The sequence below is a fragment of the Varanus komodoensis genome, unplaced genomic scaffold (genome assembly GCF_004798865.1).
Source record: "Varanus komodoensis strain SLA01 unplaced genomic scaffold, ASM479886v1 scaffold34_1, whole genome shotgun sequence".
Classification (NCBI taxonomy): domain Eukaryota; kingdom Metazoa; phylum Chordata; class Lepidosauria; order Squamata; family Varanidae; genus Varanus; species Varanus komodoensis.
The window spans coordinates 45,135-60,313 of record NW_025335854.1 but is presented as its reverse complement, the minus strand read 5'-3'; the positions used below and the strand labels follow the sequence as shown (position 1 = coordinate 60,313).

Sequence of the window (15,179 nt, the reverse complement as noted above, 5' to 3'; positions counted from 1 at the left end):
AACCAGCTTACTGTTTTCTGCAAATATCATCAGCAGAAGTGTTTGGTGGGGGTTATTAATATGCATTATCTGCAGATCATGCTGCTGTTAAAACAGAGCTGCAGGTAAACATGTCTGCAATTTCGGAGAGGGTAAAAACTATAAATCGGGCAGTACTATTTTCAGCCACAATTATAGTTTGTGTTGTTGAAAACAAGGTAGTAAACTGAAGGACCCCTGCCAAACAAACAATGTCTTTCTTTAGTCATCATGTATTTAACACACATTGCCCAAAGACAAGAGTGTCTAATTTAGTTGGAGGAGATACTAGAGTAGATGAGATCATGCAGCAACATGAAGGTTGAGAGAATGAAAGCAAACAGGAAGGGCAGAGCATGTTGAGAAACTGGGGAAGTACTTTTTTGCATCGTTTGCATATTTCTCTGCCAAAAAAAAAAAGTTGGCAGTGTGTGTTGCGACAGGATTAAGCGTGGGTAGGAGACTGAACAGCAAAGAAAAAGCTTCAGCAAGGTCATTTCTTGGAACAGCTCGGCAAGGTATAGTGCAAGCAAGCAGAGAAAACTGAGCACAAGCTATTGGGAAGGGCCAAGAGCCTGGTACAGCTTAGGCTCTGAAATGGCATTCTCTCTGCTGGATTTACCAGTTCTGCTTCTGCTCTGTTTGTCCTGCAGTGCGCAACAGGGTAAGTTCCTGAATTTGAAATCAATGCAATCACTATCGAGACACAGCAGTGTTCATGTAGAGGGAGGAGTGATGGTATTTGTGTGGCTTTGCTAAGGCTGCAGTCCCAAACAGCCCAAATTCAATGGGACTTGCACAGTGTGCTAGAATATTTCCTTGAAAATATCTGTTGAGCAGTGAAAGAGCTGAGATGGAATTGGCTTTTAGCCACTTTTTGGGGGATGCTGTGTGATCCTAAAGGTGTATACTACCAGAAGTAAATCCTACTGCCTTCAATATCCATTACTCCCATATAAATGAATTTGCATTCTCTAATCACTCTCGGAGATTCTACTGGGAAAGGCGAGTTTGTTTTAAAAGGAAGGATGAAAACAAAACTAGTTATGTAGAGATGTCTATTTAGAGCATCTCGGTGTATAATTTTGTATGTCTTAACTGATTATATTTAGGTCTGCAATCCTGAACAAACCAATTTGGGAGGAACCCCATTGAACTCATGAGACTATACGTTGACTATATGTAGGTTTACTTTTGGAAAACTCAGAATAAGGTGGTTATCTTAGAAAACTGGATGTAAAATATAATTAACCCCCAAAGCTATGGTATTGGGGCTTGGGACTTGCTTATCAAAATCACACTACTCTATATCCTTAATTTTTCAGCAACTATAAAAATGAGAGCAGTTCAGAGGTGCTTACCTGTAGTGAATGGGGAAAACTAAGTGAGATGGTGAGATCTGAACTGGTAAAACTAAGTGAGATGGTGACATTTGAACTGCAGCCCCCTTCACAGTTACCTGGAATAAACCTGATGGAACTCAGTGATCTGAATGCAGATTCAGGTGTGAGTGACAGGGCTGAAACAGACTTCTCCAACCACTCTGCATGGCAGTGCCACAGGTGCCCTGGAAAAGCTACCCAGACGGTCAGGATGCCCTACTGAATGGGAAACTCCCCACAGAGGGAAAATGTACTTTCTGTGAGTGGAGCTCTTTCATCCAAGCAAATGCTGGAACCCACCCAATGGGGCTTAGTTCTGATAAGGCACATACAGGAATGCATTGTTAGAGGTGGCAAGCAACATAATACTACATTTGCATCAAAGTGGTGTTCTTGTATTCATCTTTGGGAAACAAAATATGAACTTGAAATTAGTACATGTACCTGCCTTTTTGCAAATCCTCTTTTATTTACATCTTCCAACTGCATATGGGAGTTATGTTTCTTAATGTAAGTCTGCAATACTATGTGTGCTTACTTAAGGAAACATGCATATGACTTTCTTCCATTTTTTTTCTTATTATTTCTTATGTACGAATACAATACAATTATATGAAAAAGAAAGCTAACATTGTTTTTGCTTTCCCACCTTACCTGCAGATTGTGTCAGAGCACTTTTTTGCTACAATGTAAAATGGGAAGCAGACAAATATTTAGAAAGAGTAAGCAGTGCAGTGTAAATTATTTAATTAATATTTTAAAAGATTTTTCCCCTTCTCAGTGGCAAGTGGCTACCTTCTGTATTCATCAGCCATTTTCAAAGCCTGTTTCTTATCATTGCACACTGCATAGCCACTTCACATGTTTGAGCTTATTTGTTTAGGGCTTAATTTTAAACATTTATGAGTGTGGAGAATTAACAACTGTCATAGAGAGTGAACCTATGACCCCTATGTCTAGGGGGGTCAAGTATCCTATGGCCTCCTAGACATAGTCTAGGGGGCCACAGGATACTTCGGATTCCCAGATCTAAGACAGAATTCTTATCTGTGCTTGGATTCCACTCCCTTCCCTCAGCTGGTACAGAAAGAACCTTGTTGGCTGCTTCCTTGAGGGGTAAAGTATGCATTATGGGGAGGAGAGGGGATGCAAACCACCAGGATACAGGCATTCCAGGTGTGATTCAGATCCTTCCTTCTCCTGCCAAAGTGCCACAGGGAGATGGCTGAATCACCTTGCTGATTTACAGGGCAGGACAAACATGGAAGCACTTCCATATTCTGTGTGCACTTCTCCCACCTTCATAGTTCAGTAGCCTCTGCCCATAATCCTCTGGACTCAGAAAATCACGGGCTTTCTGATTGGATTGTGCACTGTATGGAATTGATCTCAGAGTCCTTGTTCTTTTTGGGTCAGTGAGCACATTTCAAATTTGAGAAAATGCAGTGAGTACCTCTGCAAAGTGCCTTATTAATAAATCCCAGCTTGGGCATCTACCTGTTATATCTATGGCTCTTAGCCTGTGTCTTATTCAGCAAAACGTCTTTGTTTTGTGTCTGTCGGATACCACAGTGTCTCTTTAATAAGGGCTTGTCTGAGTCACCTAATTGCTGGTGGTGCAATACAGCTAATGTTTCCTTGAAACATTCATTTTGGGAAGGTCTAGTAGTTGCTTATTTTGAGAAGCAGCCAGATTAATTTTGTATTGGAAAATGTTTCGTATTCACTGATGTACATGTTTTTAAAAATTATATACCCACTTCCTGAAAATGTAAATGGTTGGCATTAATCAATGGATAACTAAAATATTGATATTACGACAATGGAAAGATAAAACACCCACCTCCTATTATATGATGAATTGAGTGCAAGTGGAAAAATATAGCGAGATGGAATTGCAAGAACTTCATTATTGCATAAATGGCATATAGATATCAACTTCAAATGGAAAGTGTCTGCTTTTGTTGAAACCTATGTATAATTTCTAGAAAGTAGTGTATGTTGTAGATATAGTCATTGCTATGGATTTATGAAAATCCATATCTATAAATAAAAAAGGAAATGTTTAAAAGAAAAAATAGAGAAAGTTTTGTGGGTATATGCTGGAAAGTAGTCACTTAATGTTACATAACATTAACATGTTATGCAATAAGATTGTAGCAATTTACAAATCTTTGGTTTACAGTGTACTCTTGAGTGTGTCTACTTGGAAGACTTACTGAATGCAGGTCTAAAATTGCAACTTCATTCAAAATTTTTTAAAAGTCTGGTCACTTCCATATATGGGATATTCACAATCATAGTAAAATAAAGATTTTTTAACTTTATGCCTGATAAAAACTTTAAAGGCAAAGAAGTGCTGAAAAAGATCTCTGGTCATCAGGCACCAAGGGTATGGTGTTTCTATGCCTCTCCTGATAACTGGTATAGTAAATCTTGCACAATGCCACAATGTATACAAAAGATATTGTGCAATTGCTTGCTTTACACAATGAATACAGAACACAGAATACCGCTTGTATCAGAACATTCATATACTAATCTTGTAAAATGCCTTTGCATAGATTGGGGTCATTCTTATTTAACAGCACTAAGTTGTGGGTTAATTCTGTAGCCGTCCTGAGTATTTAATACCCAGTAAATATTGGGGTTGCTACAGGATTGGTCACACATTAATCTCTACATGTGCAAAAGCCCTTTGTATACATGGTGCCCTGTTCGTGAAGATCTACATGCATGTTGCTTTTTAAAAAAGACATTAGCATGTGTAGATCTCCCTGGAAACATAGAAACAGAGGAACAAAGCGAGTCAGAAGGGGTCTCACAGGCCATCTAGTCCGACCCCTGACTCTAGCCAGCTCCACTCACGACATGCCCACCATGTGGATGTCCAGCCTATCTTTGAACGCCCTCACTGATGGGGCCTCAACCACCTCAGGGTCCTGACTGTCAGGAAATACTTCCTTGGTTCCCTGAGCTTTGCTCCGTTGGAGCACGTCCTGCCTTCCTCTGCAGGGGAGAACAGATCTCTGCCCATCTCCGTGTGATACCCCCTCACATACGTATATGTCACCAACAGATCCCCTCTGAGTCTCCTCTTCTCCAGACTGAAGAGACCCAGTTCCCTCAGTCTCGCCTCATACCCCATCCCCTGCAATCCGGCCACCAACCTTGTGGCCCTACGCTGCACTGACTCTGGCCTGGCTATATCCTTCCTGTAACATGAGGCCCAGAACAAAGCCCAGAAGTTGGCTCTGTCCATGTGGTCATGGTCCTGTAGAGTTCCAAACACTCTAAGGAAATTATTTTCCTGCTGCTGGTGTCAAGCAATAACGAAGTCACTTGGCAGCACGTAATTTGAAGCAGGAGAATTTTGCTGAAGCACGGCTGCATACTGGGTGGTAGTGAGTTGCGCATGGGGACTGAAAATGAACTTCCAGAGGGAAAGACAAACAAGTTGGAACAACAGCTGTCAGCCGGGGTGTGAGCAAGAGGCAGGACAGGTAGCAATCCGAGGATGGGAAACAGTAACGGCCTACAAAAATGAGACTGACACTGCTTGGCACGGCACACGTTGATCTAAGTGTGCATAGTTTTATAGCCCTAAGAACGTGTACATTTCAGTGTGTCTGGAAGCCACAATTCAGTATCATTTACTCCACCGTACTGTTCTTCCTTGCTTTTGTTTAAAAAAGATCTTCTAAATTTATTGGGCTATCTATTGGGCTGTACTAACAGAAGTGGGCATCTGCACCAGTTTCAGGAACCTGCTCCCCCATCAGGGTCCAGACAAGCCACAGCTAACACCATTCAGCAGATTCTCCTAGGTTTCTGCATAGCACTGGAGAGCAGGGGGCTGGAGCTGCTACCAAACAGAAGAGGAAGTGGGGAAGAAATCTGGCTCCAACCTATTAAATTTGATCATATCATCCATACTACCCATTGTGCACAACCTATACGGAATGCTTTGCCCACAAAAGGTATAATTTGTGCAGCAGAAGTAGCTAGACAGTACTTGGAATACTGGTCTGGAATTTTATGACTGGGTCCTGTGTCTGAGAAAAGCTCTGACATGCATCCAATTTAGTCTAGGAAAGTCTGTGTCACAAAAGATTTGTTTGGAAGCTGGCTAGAGAGTGCTGGAAGTTGTTGGATCGCCCCACCCTGTATAACCATGCATGACAGTCCATCCTTAGTCTATGTTGTGCCAAAAGACAGATTATTGTAATTACATAATGGCTCAAAATGTATTCCGAATGCAAGCTAGTTTCTGGGCAGAAATGCCATGTGGTTCTTTCCCTTCTCCAGCCTTGCACACTCACATCTATTTATAATCACATTAAATTAGGGAACAATTGTACAAAAAGGTATTTTCGAAGATATTTTCTTCTGCCTTGCAGAAATATTCACACACACCTTTTGACTTTTCCACATGTTGTTGTATTGTTGACATTACTGTTTCATGTTGTCAAGTCTTCTCCGACTTATGGCAACCTAATGAATGAAAGCCCTCCCAAAGACCAAGTCTCTGCTCAGTCCTTGGTTGTGGATTTCATTATGGAATTGATCCATTTTGTATTCGGACTTTCCATTTGTTTTAATTTTCCTTAGCATTATTCTCTTTTCCAATAGATCTTGCCTTCTTATGCTGTGTCTGCTTTTAATTTTCCTTAGCATTATTCTCTTTTCCAATAGATCTTGCCTTCTTATGCTGTGTCCAAAGTGCAACAGCCTCAGTTTCATCATTTTACTTCCAGGGCAAGTGAATCTAGGACCCACTTGTCTGTCTTTCCACTGGTCCAGTGTATTTGCAACGCTCTCCTTCAACACCCTGCTTTGAATGCACCATTTTTTCCTGGTTTCAGCTTTCTTCACTGTTCAGCTTTCACATCCACACATAGTGATCAGGAGTACAAGAGTGTGGACGATCTTGGCCCAGGTTTCCAATGAAACATCCTTGCACTTGATGAACTTTTCTAGCTCCTTTATTGCTGCCCTTCCAAAGTTCTTGGCTGCAATCACCTTTTGAATCGATGATTGAGCAAAGGTAGGCAACATCTTCCATAATTTCCATTTCTTCATTGTTGGCGTGAAGTTGTGCAATTCTTCTCTAGCCATGATTTTTACTTTCTAAATGTTGAGCTGCATTCCCACTTTTTTTTATTAGTTCATTTCCATCAGGAGTAATTTCTTGTCCACAATACAAGTTATACATAGTAACTCAAGTACTGAGGGACATCCATTTTTTAGGACTATTCATATTTTCTCATGTTCCACAGTCAAAGGCCTTGCTGTAGCCTAGAAAGCATAGACTGATCTTTTTCTAAAATTATTTCATGCACTCCAGGAGTCATCGTATATTTGTGATATGGTCTATTCTTTATTTTATTTTTTTTTTATTTTTTTGGAATCCAGCTTGTTGTGTCACAACCTGAAATTGGAATTGATTTAGTTAGCATTGTTGCTGCCTATGTACACAAGATACTCAACATTGTGAAGCTGCAAAATATTGTTGTTGTGTCACAAAGGTTAAGTAAAATTCCTTGCCATTTTCTGGTGGGTATTCCTATTTGGAGGTGTTTTGTTTTGTTTTATAAAATGCTTCTGAAAAACTGTATTGCAGAAGTGTTTTGATATCTCTTTGGTCTTCATTATGCTGCTTATTAGACCTGCTCTCCGACTAACTCTGGCACTTCTCACAAACAGGTGTATTAAATCTGCAGTCATGTGGCAGTGGAATCGCACACAGGAGGGTGCCATTCATGTATGAGAAGTTTGTGACCTCTGGAGCAGCCCAGTGGAGGCAGTGGGTTGCTCCAGAGTCTATTCAGGCACATTGCAATGAAGGGCCGAATCAGCAAATGTCAGTTTGTTTTTCTTTACTTAACATTTGCTGCAGAACAAAACTGTCCTCACAGTGCAGCTTCTATTCACTGTGAGGGGCCTGAGGACTGCACTCGCTCCTGAGGGATACTGACTCCCCACCTGTTTTTCACATAGTTTTGGGGCTCCTTCCCCTCATATTCTCTTGTTATGAGACCTCTTTTAAATTGTGTGCAAGCTCTGGTTTTTTTCTTCCCTCATACTCATTTCTCCCTTCAGTGGGGATAAATAAACCCCAGATCTGGGTTCTGAAACATGGCACCTCAGATACCATCTGTAGCATCTTCCAATAGCATCTCTGGCCAGGTTCATGTTTATTTCTTAAGTCTGTTTGACTATTTACAGAGGTGCTGAAATGCTGCAAAGCAGAGTCCTACCCTCTTATTTGGGTTCCAGAGAGTGCTTGTACGTTTTGGAGCTCAGACTGCCCCTCTGCTCTGGACCAAAGTTGCACCAGAAAATGAAGGCTGTGTGCCCGACACCATAGCGCTGATTTTGTGAAAGCAGCACCCTCTCAAGGATCCACATGAGCCGAGTGAACTTCCAAGGAGTTATGAGTGCTGCTCTCCCTCTTCCTCTCCCTCTTCTCTGTTTTGTTATATTTTCCATTGTATGTTCCTCCTGCAGTGGGGAGAGGGGGATTGGGGGCCTCTTCATCTCCCTGTAGTTCAAACCCAGATCACACAGACCCCTCTGCCCATGTAGGAGTTGTGCTGTGGTGGCACAATGTGATTTCATAAGCTGGGTCGGGATACAAACCAGAGCCCTGGGTTCAGACTTCACATTAACCTTGCCAGGGACTAGCATGTTGGCCTGTTAATGACACCACCAGGTTTTTAAAAAAACCTGGGTGATTGTTGCAAGTGAACTGGGCCATTGTGAGTGGAAAGAGACTGTTGCTTCCTTAATTTATGCACTGCCTTTTAGCCAGTAGCAGCTAAATGAAACCCCCATGTTTAGAGGCAGGGCACAGAACGCAAGAAAAGAAGAATGGACACTGACCCTGAACACACAAAACAGACAGCACCTTCATTCAAACCCAGCTGGTGAACTGCTGAGACATCTGATAGCAGGGACATTGCAGTCATTCAAATACCCACCCCCTGCAAACCAACCAACCAAAAATATCACTTTCCTAGCCATGTTTGCATTATCACCATTACTTTCCCATGCAAGAGTCCAGTTGGGACATTCTGAAAACATTCATACCATTTCTTTACTTGAAAAAATATTTTTTGGATTTAAAAATGCTGTATAAGGAAGTAATATTCACTTACCAGCTCTGCATGTTAAGGAGAAGATAAGTCTCACCTATTATCTTATTAAGCTTGAGTCTTTTGGAGGGTTCCATTGGTCATCCTATTTGCTTTGGATGGTATGACAGCACCCTCTAGTGGGAACTAATTTATTTTAATTTTTATTTCACTTTCTTGAAATGATGCTTGAACAGTTTCAAGCACGGTATAAGGAAGGGGAGAGATATAGCACTCTTACATCAGTTACAGAGCCATCAAGCACAATATTTTGGGTACAGTTAATAGCAGACTTTGCTTCCCATTTGCAATGTTATATACTTGGGAATAAGTCACAATGGTCTCAGTAGGTGTACAGGATTATCCATAACCTTTAATTGGTTATAAACTGTCCAGAGAGCTTTGGCTATGGGGTAGTATAGAAATAAAATAAACAAATAAATATACAATCGTATGCATATTTAGATAGGAAATAGCCCCAAAACCGGTTGAGGCATGCTGGGGGTTGCAGACATACATTGCATCCTTCATTGATTAAGGTTCTTGAATGAGTTTAAAAGTTTCCCAAATAACTGCGAATATGTCTTCCTTCAGAATCACTGTATACAAGCATCAAGGCAAAACAGGGGTGGCTGGTATCAGAAAGGATGGAAAGCCTTTTCCAATTGGTTCTTGCTGTGAAATTAGAATATGCCTTGTACAAATCCCACTATAGATGACAAGTAATAGTAGAGTACCCACACTTTTTAGCACATTGGTGTGGAAAATAATCTGTATTTTTTGTATAATCTGTATAATTTTTTGTATTATATTTGGTTATTTATGTAAGCTGTTCCGAGGCGTTAAGCGATGGAACGGCATATAAAAACTCTAAATAAATAAAACATAATTGCTATATGCAGCAGGATTCAACACGGTATCCCGTTAAACTAATGGGAAGTTTATAGGATGTGCTTTCCAAAATAGTTTGTTTTTTTCTGGCCCCATCTAAGTCTTGGGCGCATCTTTCATTCTGAATCCAGAATGATGCCAATTCTCTATTATGGAGTCTCGTGGACTCTATATGCAGTGCCATCCCTTTGGTTATGAAATGCGGCTTCTGAAGTCCAGCCTACATAAGCACAGAACAGACCCTTAGCTTGCTTGGAGGAATGGGGTGTGTGAATGCTTCCCCCACTCTTTTTGACCATATAAGCTGCCATGACTGTTTTGTAAAGCAATTCAGAGGGGGAGGATTTGGAATGGGGAGGACATTCAGAAGACCACAGAGAGAGTGAGTGAAAGAGAATGCCAGCTCTAGCAAGCAGCATAGGAGAGAACTGCAGCCAAGGAGCTTCACACAACATTCATCTAGCATCACCTTCGAGGCTATGGCGGTCAACTCTCCAAGTACTTCTTTACATGATTCTTTTAACCCATCACTTTATCAGAGCTTCTGCATTCGTTTTCTTTGTGGTATCAACAGCAGGTCCTTTCTATGTTTCTATTTCCAATGGTGCAAAGCTCAGGGAACCAAGGTTCACTTTGGATGCCAGGAAGCACTTCCTGACAGTTAGGACCCCGAGGGTATGGAATGGGCTTCCACGGGAGGTGGTTGAGGCCCCATCGGTGAGGGTGTTCAAGGATAGGCTGGACATGTACATGGTAGGTATGTCATGAGCAGAACTGGCTGGAGTTGAGGATCAGACAAGATGGCCCAAGAGGCCCTTTCTGACTCTCTCTGTTTCTATGTTTCTACAAATGTTTCTTCCTCCCCCCCGCCTTTGTCTTTTTACATATTTTAATACACAACCACAAGGTGTAACCATGGTACAGTTGCAATACTACATAACTGCAAAACATAAGTTTTTTGCATGGCGTTACAGATGCATAAGCAGTTGGATATTTATTTATTAGATTTATATCCCACCTTTCTCCCATTGTGGAACTCAAGGTTGCTACATGCAGTTTCCAGCTGGTCTTCCCTCCAAGCTAAGGTCAGCCCTATACCTGCTTAGCGTTAACATTATGTGCCTTTTGTACCTTCAGACCATACTCTGGGCCATATTATGTGTGAATAACTGTATAGATCAAGAATCTGAACATACATGCATTAAACTCTTCTCAGCTTCTCCTACTGGGTTCTTGTGAAGTTAAACAGGAAGAGCACTGCTCTATTCAGTGCGGAGGAAAGTGAAGACACATAGTGTGGTTCCTTACATTCTATTCACAACCTGCCTTTCTTCACCAGGAATATCTGAAGTTTATTAGGGCTCCTGATCATGTTGAGCTCTGTAATTGCATTACCTGAGCAGTTTCATTTCTGATTCCAGGTGAACCTGGGGAAGTCAGAGGTGGAAGAGGCAGGGCCGCAGACTCTTTCCCATTTGCCATTGCTTACCCATTTTGAATGACCGCATAGGGCTGATGAGACTCGTGCAAGACCCCTTGAGGAAGAAAAATGGAATTAAAATGTAATTTTTAGAAGGAATTTAATGTGTAGGTGCCTGGTCCACTTGTTTTTATCTCCAGCTTATCATTATTCATGCACACCTATTTCTTACATTTCAACAATGTCCTAATAGGGAGCTGGTAAAATTAGAAGATGCATACCTAGCAAAAGAGGCAGCAAGTTGCATCCGCTCACTTCCATTTTTGGTATTTTAACTCTCATCAGGATAATTATAGTGGCATGTGAATCTTGCCATTGCAAATGTTAAGTTGTTGTTGTTGTTTTAAATTTGGGGCTGGTATGTCTATGTCAGGAGAGCTGATGAAGATGTGGGAATGTCTGTATAATTTGGGTTTGGTGAGTTGCCAAAGAGCATGAATTGAGATAAGTTTATCAGTGGTTTTGAATTAGGTATTAAATGTCCCAGAATATACCACTGGATCCTGGTCATGTGCCTCTGACGATATTCAAAATTTCTAAAATTGTGGCCAATTTAATAACCTATTTGTGTGGTATCCCTGGTTTATTATTTTCATCCCCCAAATGGATCCACATAGGTGCAGAGCCATGCAACTGAATCTGCATTACACCATGCCTGTGTCAGAGAGCCAAAACATCTCAAGATGTAACATGTTGCAGGCTACAGGACCTGGATGTCCACTGATGCTTTTTCTAATACACTGTTATTTTTCTCACTCCAGCAGAAAAAAACTGTGGACCACCACCTAGAATGGAAATAGAAGAACTTGCAGAAACCCAAGTCAAACAGTTTTATTCACATAATGATGTGGTACAGTATAACTGCCGGCCAGGCTACATAAAACTTGGACGCATTAAATATCAATGCAATAATGGAGAATGGAAGAAAACATTTCCACCAGTAGAATGCAGAAGTAAGTACTAATATAAGCTGGAAAAAATCACAAAAGCAGGGCATGGAAGCACGTGGAGCAGGTTATTTACTACTCTGTGGTCAGCTTGGAATCTCATTTCTGAATATTTTAAACTGGTTAGGTTAAAAGTAATGTTACTTTTCATGACTTCATGTCATGCTAACAGGAGAGGATATGTTAGTATTCCTCATGAGCATCACATTTGCTAGATCTAAGTGTTAAGTTGCATTGCATGCTACTTTTTTAATTTACAGAAAAACCTTGTGGACATCCCGGAGATGCTCAGTTTGGCACTTTTGAACTCACTGTCGGAGAAGACTTTTCCTATGGTTCTCGTGTTGAGTATCGGTGTGATGACGGGTACAACTTTTTTTTTCCTTCTCCAGACCATTTATTTTCAGAACTAGAATATAGCACAAGTATATAACATGATTTCTGCTGATAAAATAATTATCTAGATTAATGTATCAATTGATCAAATTATATCATATTTTTGCAAGAGATTTGTATGAGCAGTTGTGAGCTGGTGCTGGAATGCTCACCAGCCCCTGAAAAGCCCTCCAATCTTGGATGGATTTCTCTCCTAGCAATTACCCTTTGAGTCACAAACTGTTCTTGATTAGTACAATGTCCGTTTTTGACATGTAATTCTATCATTGCTTTAACATATTTTTATTTCATTAAAAAAAAAACTCTTCTAGGTACCAAATGCTCAGCCATACAAACTATCGTATCTGTCAGGTAGATGGATGGAGCAATGATGTCCCTCACTGTGAAGGTAAGTGGATTTTCAAAGACATGACCTTAGGCATGTTGAATGGCAGCTGAGCTTTCTTAGCTCTAGCAGCAGCACCCGCCTCACCTGCAAAGATTGTCCTGGAATAAGGAATGTTACATGAATGGGAAGCATGGTGCAGTGTTACACAAACAAGCAGCATGTGAAACAGCTTGAACTGAAGGATAAGCACAAGTGGCTCGAATTTACAAAATTTACAACATACGTAATTTAGCTACCATTTACAAATTAACAAATTAAAGAACAATTCCAGTTGAATAGCGATTTGCCGTAAAAGTTCCAGAGAGACTTACAACTACCTGTCCTAAGCAAAAGAGGCAGGGTTATTTGGATTCAGATGTTGGTTTGTCAGTCAGGGAAGAAAGCAGTGAAACAGAATTATCTGTTGAGAAAAGTCCATTCATTTCACTCCACAAGAGCTACAGGCTGATGTCGCCCAGGGTTTTCTGTGCTTACTATTAACCTTCAGCTGAGCTCCCATGGTTCTGGTCAATACCTGTCTTACTGCAGATTTGTGAAATCCTTTAGGTCATTTGAGCTCACGGCCAATGGGAAAATGTATTAATTTTAAAATGAGAGGGATGCTGCACCTTGGTTGGTGGAATGGTGCCCACAAGATCCACATTGCCTACAAATAGAAGCATGAGATAGACAATAAAAAGCACGGCATAGAGGACTATGCTTTAGGGCACAATTCTTATTTATGTAATTCATTTAAAAGCATGTGTAAACATGGAAAGTCCCACAAGTCCCACAATTCTCTAGCCAGCAAGGGGAAGGTACTCTTTGTGCTCTTCTGTAACCTATCACTGATGGTTAAACCAAGAAAACTCATGCAAGCTGCTCCTGTACAGTAAGGCAGGACCAAGCTATGTATTATGTTATTAGTTTTCTTTACTCCAAAGTAAGCACATGTGGCCCCCTTTCAGATCAGAGGCATGGTGTCTGAAAATGGGGGGATTACACTTCTTTTTCTCCCTAAAATTACACCCTAACACCACCACAGGAAGTACCCATTAGTACCAATGGAGTTACTTCTTCTTCTTTTTTTTAATCTCCAGCCAGTGGATTTGGGGGGTTGGGGGTGGGGGATGTGGGGAGATTTAACTCACACACTGCAGGATTTAACTTCCTGCAGTGCAAAGCGAACCAGAGCAACACATGCATTCATGGGAGCAAAGAAAATTAGGGTAACATGTAACAAGACTCTTATATGTCATTGGTCAGGTTTACTTGTCATGGAACTATACTCCATTGATGCTGTATTTTGGTTAATCCGGCAAAATACAATAAAGGCAACAAAGTTTTCTGGTTCTGCAGAACTCTTCATCACACTGGATGGTATAAAAAGCAGGGTGTATGTGGTGGTGAGGAGAGTGCAAAGATTGGACCAGTTGCTGTCGGCATGAAGCAGCTAAGGCTTATCTACAGCTAAGGCTCAGAGTCAAGATGGAGAGTGCAGACTGCATGAGTTAGTCCCTCGTAGGTGTATCTGATACACCTTTCATTCTGGAACAAGGAAGATATGACTGAAAAATGCAAGAGGCAGCCCAACTGTAACTCAGACCTTTTTCCTGTCATGGTTGAAAGTCCCATGATCCTGGGTAGGCAGAGAACAGAAGCAAACTTGGCAGTCTTTGTATTAGTGAAGAGAGGTTAATTTACAATAATGCACACAGTAAAAATGTCATTTGAAGTAAAATTGTTTCGTACTACCTTGGAAGGAGAGGACCCCTCAAAATGCAAAACTCTCCATCTCTCCCTTTTGGACCAACCAGTCTGAAGAAAAGTTCTGGAGAACTTCAAAGCCTGCATGGTCTTTTACAGCATTTTGTTTAATCCTAATAAAGATATTCTGCCCTGACATTAAATTCCTTCTGGATTTTGTTCCCTCATGGACCAACACAGCTAAGCTATTTTTGCTTTTTGTCTGTTGCTAATGCGTTCCAGTATGGTCCTGTATGATGTAAATGTTTGGCATAATTCCTTCTGTTGATTCTGTGTGCAAATCTGTTTATAGCAATCTATAACCAGTCTGAAAAAATAAGGCATATAAGACACCTTTGTAGAGGTGCCTTTGTAAGAGCAACCTGTTTTCTCAGTATATATGTTTAAACACCTAAAACAGTGTCTCATCCTTGCTGAAGAAAAACTTAACAGCAACAGGAGTGGGAGTGAGCTACTTTTCCAGTGAAGCAGGAAAGTTAATTCAAGGAGTAATTCTGTAGTAATTACAGAGCTTTGTCCTGTTTTCTTGCTGATGATTGAAAATTGATCCTACTATATCTTATAACAACAATTAATTTATTTATTACAGTACGGAAATGTTTCCCAGTAAAAGCACCAGTTAATGGAAGGATGGTTATGACGGGAATAGATGATCCAAACCAAGAATTTCTGTTTGGACAGGTGGTACGATTTGAATGTAATGAAGACCTTAAAATCGAGGGACCTGATCAAATCTTTTGCACAGATAAAGGAGAATGGAGTGGAGTCGTTCCAAAATGTGTGGGTTAGTGCATC

The 15,179-nt window shown here is 40.8% G+C and overlaps 1 protein-coding gene across 1 annotated transcript; it reads left to right on the top strand.

Moving 5' to 3' along the window:
- Positions 1 to 464: 464 nt before the first annotated feature.
- Positions 465 to 15,173, top strand: CFH (complement factor H). Its single transcript, XM_044439128.1, has 5 exons — positions 465 to 682; positions 11,669 to 11,860; positions 12,115 to 12,220; positions 12,562 to 12,638; positions 14,974 to 15,173. Exons 1-5 carry the CDS (start codon positions 616 to 618, stop codon positions 15,171 to 15,173), a joined length of 642 nt encoding a protein of 213 aa, XP_044295063.1. The 5' UTR covers positions 465 to 615.
- Positions 15,174 to 15,179: the final 6 nt, after the last annotated feature.

What these genes read in the sequence shown, in the direction of transcription:
- CFH (XM_044439128.1), top strand. Translation starts at nt 616, where the DNA reads ATGGCATTCTCTCTGCTGGATTTACCAGTTCTGCTTCTGCTCTGTTTG. An exon ending in GAGTATCGGTGTGATGACGG is followed by an intron (nt 12,221 to 12,561) that starts GTACAACTTTTT and finishes AAACTCTTCTAG; the next exon opens with GTACCAAATGCTCAGCCATA. An exon ending in TGATGTCCCTCACTGTGAAG is followed by an intron (nt 12,639 to 14,973) that starts GTAAGTGGATTT and finishes TATTTATTACAG; the next exon opens with TACGGAAATGTTTCCCAGTA.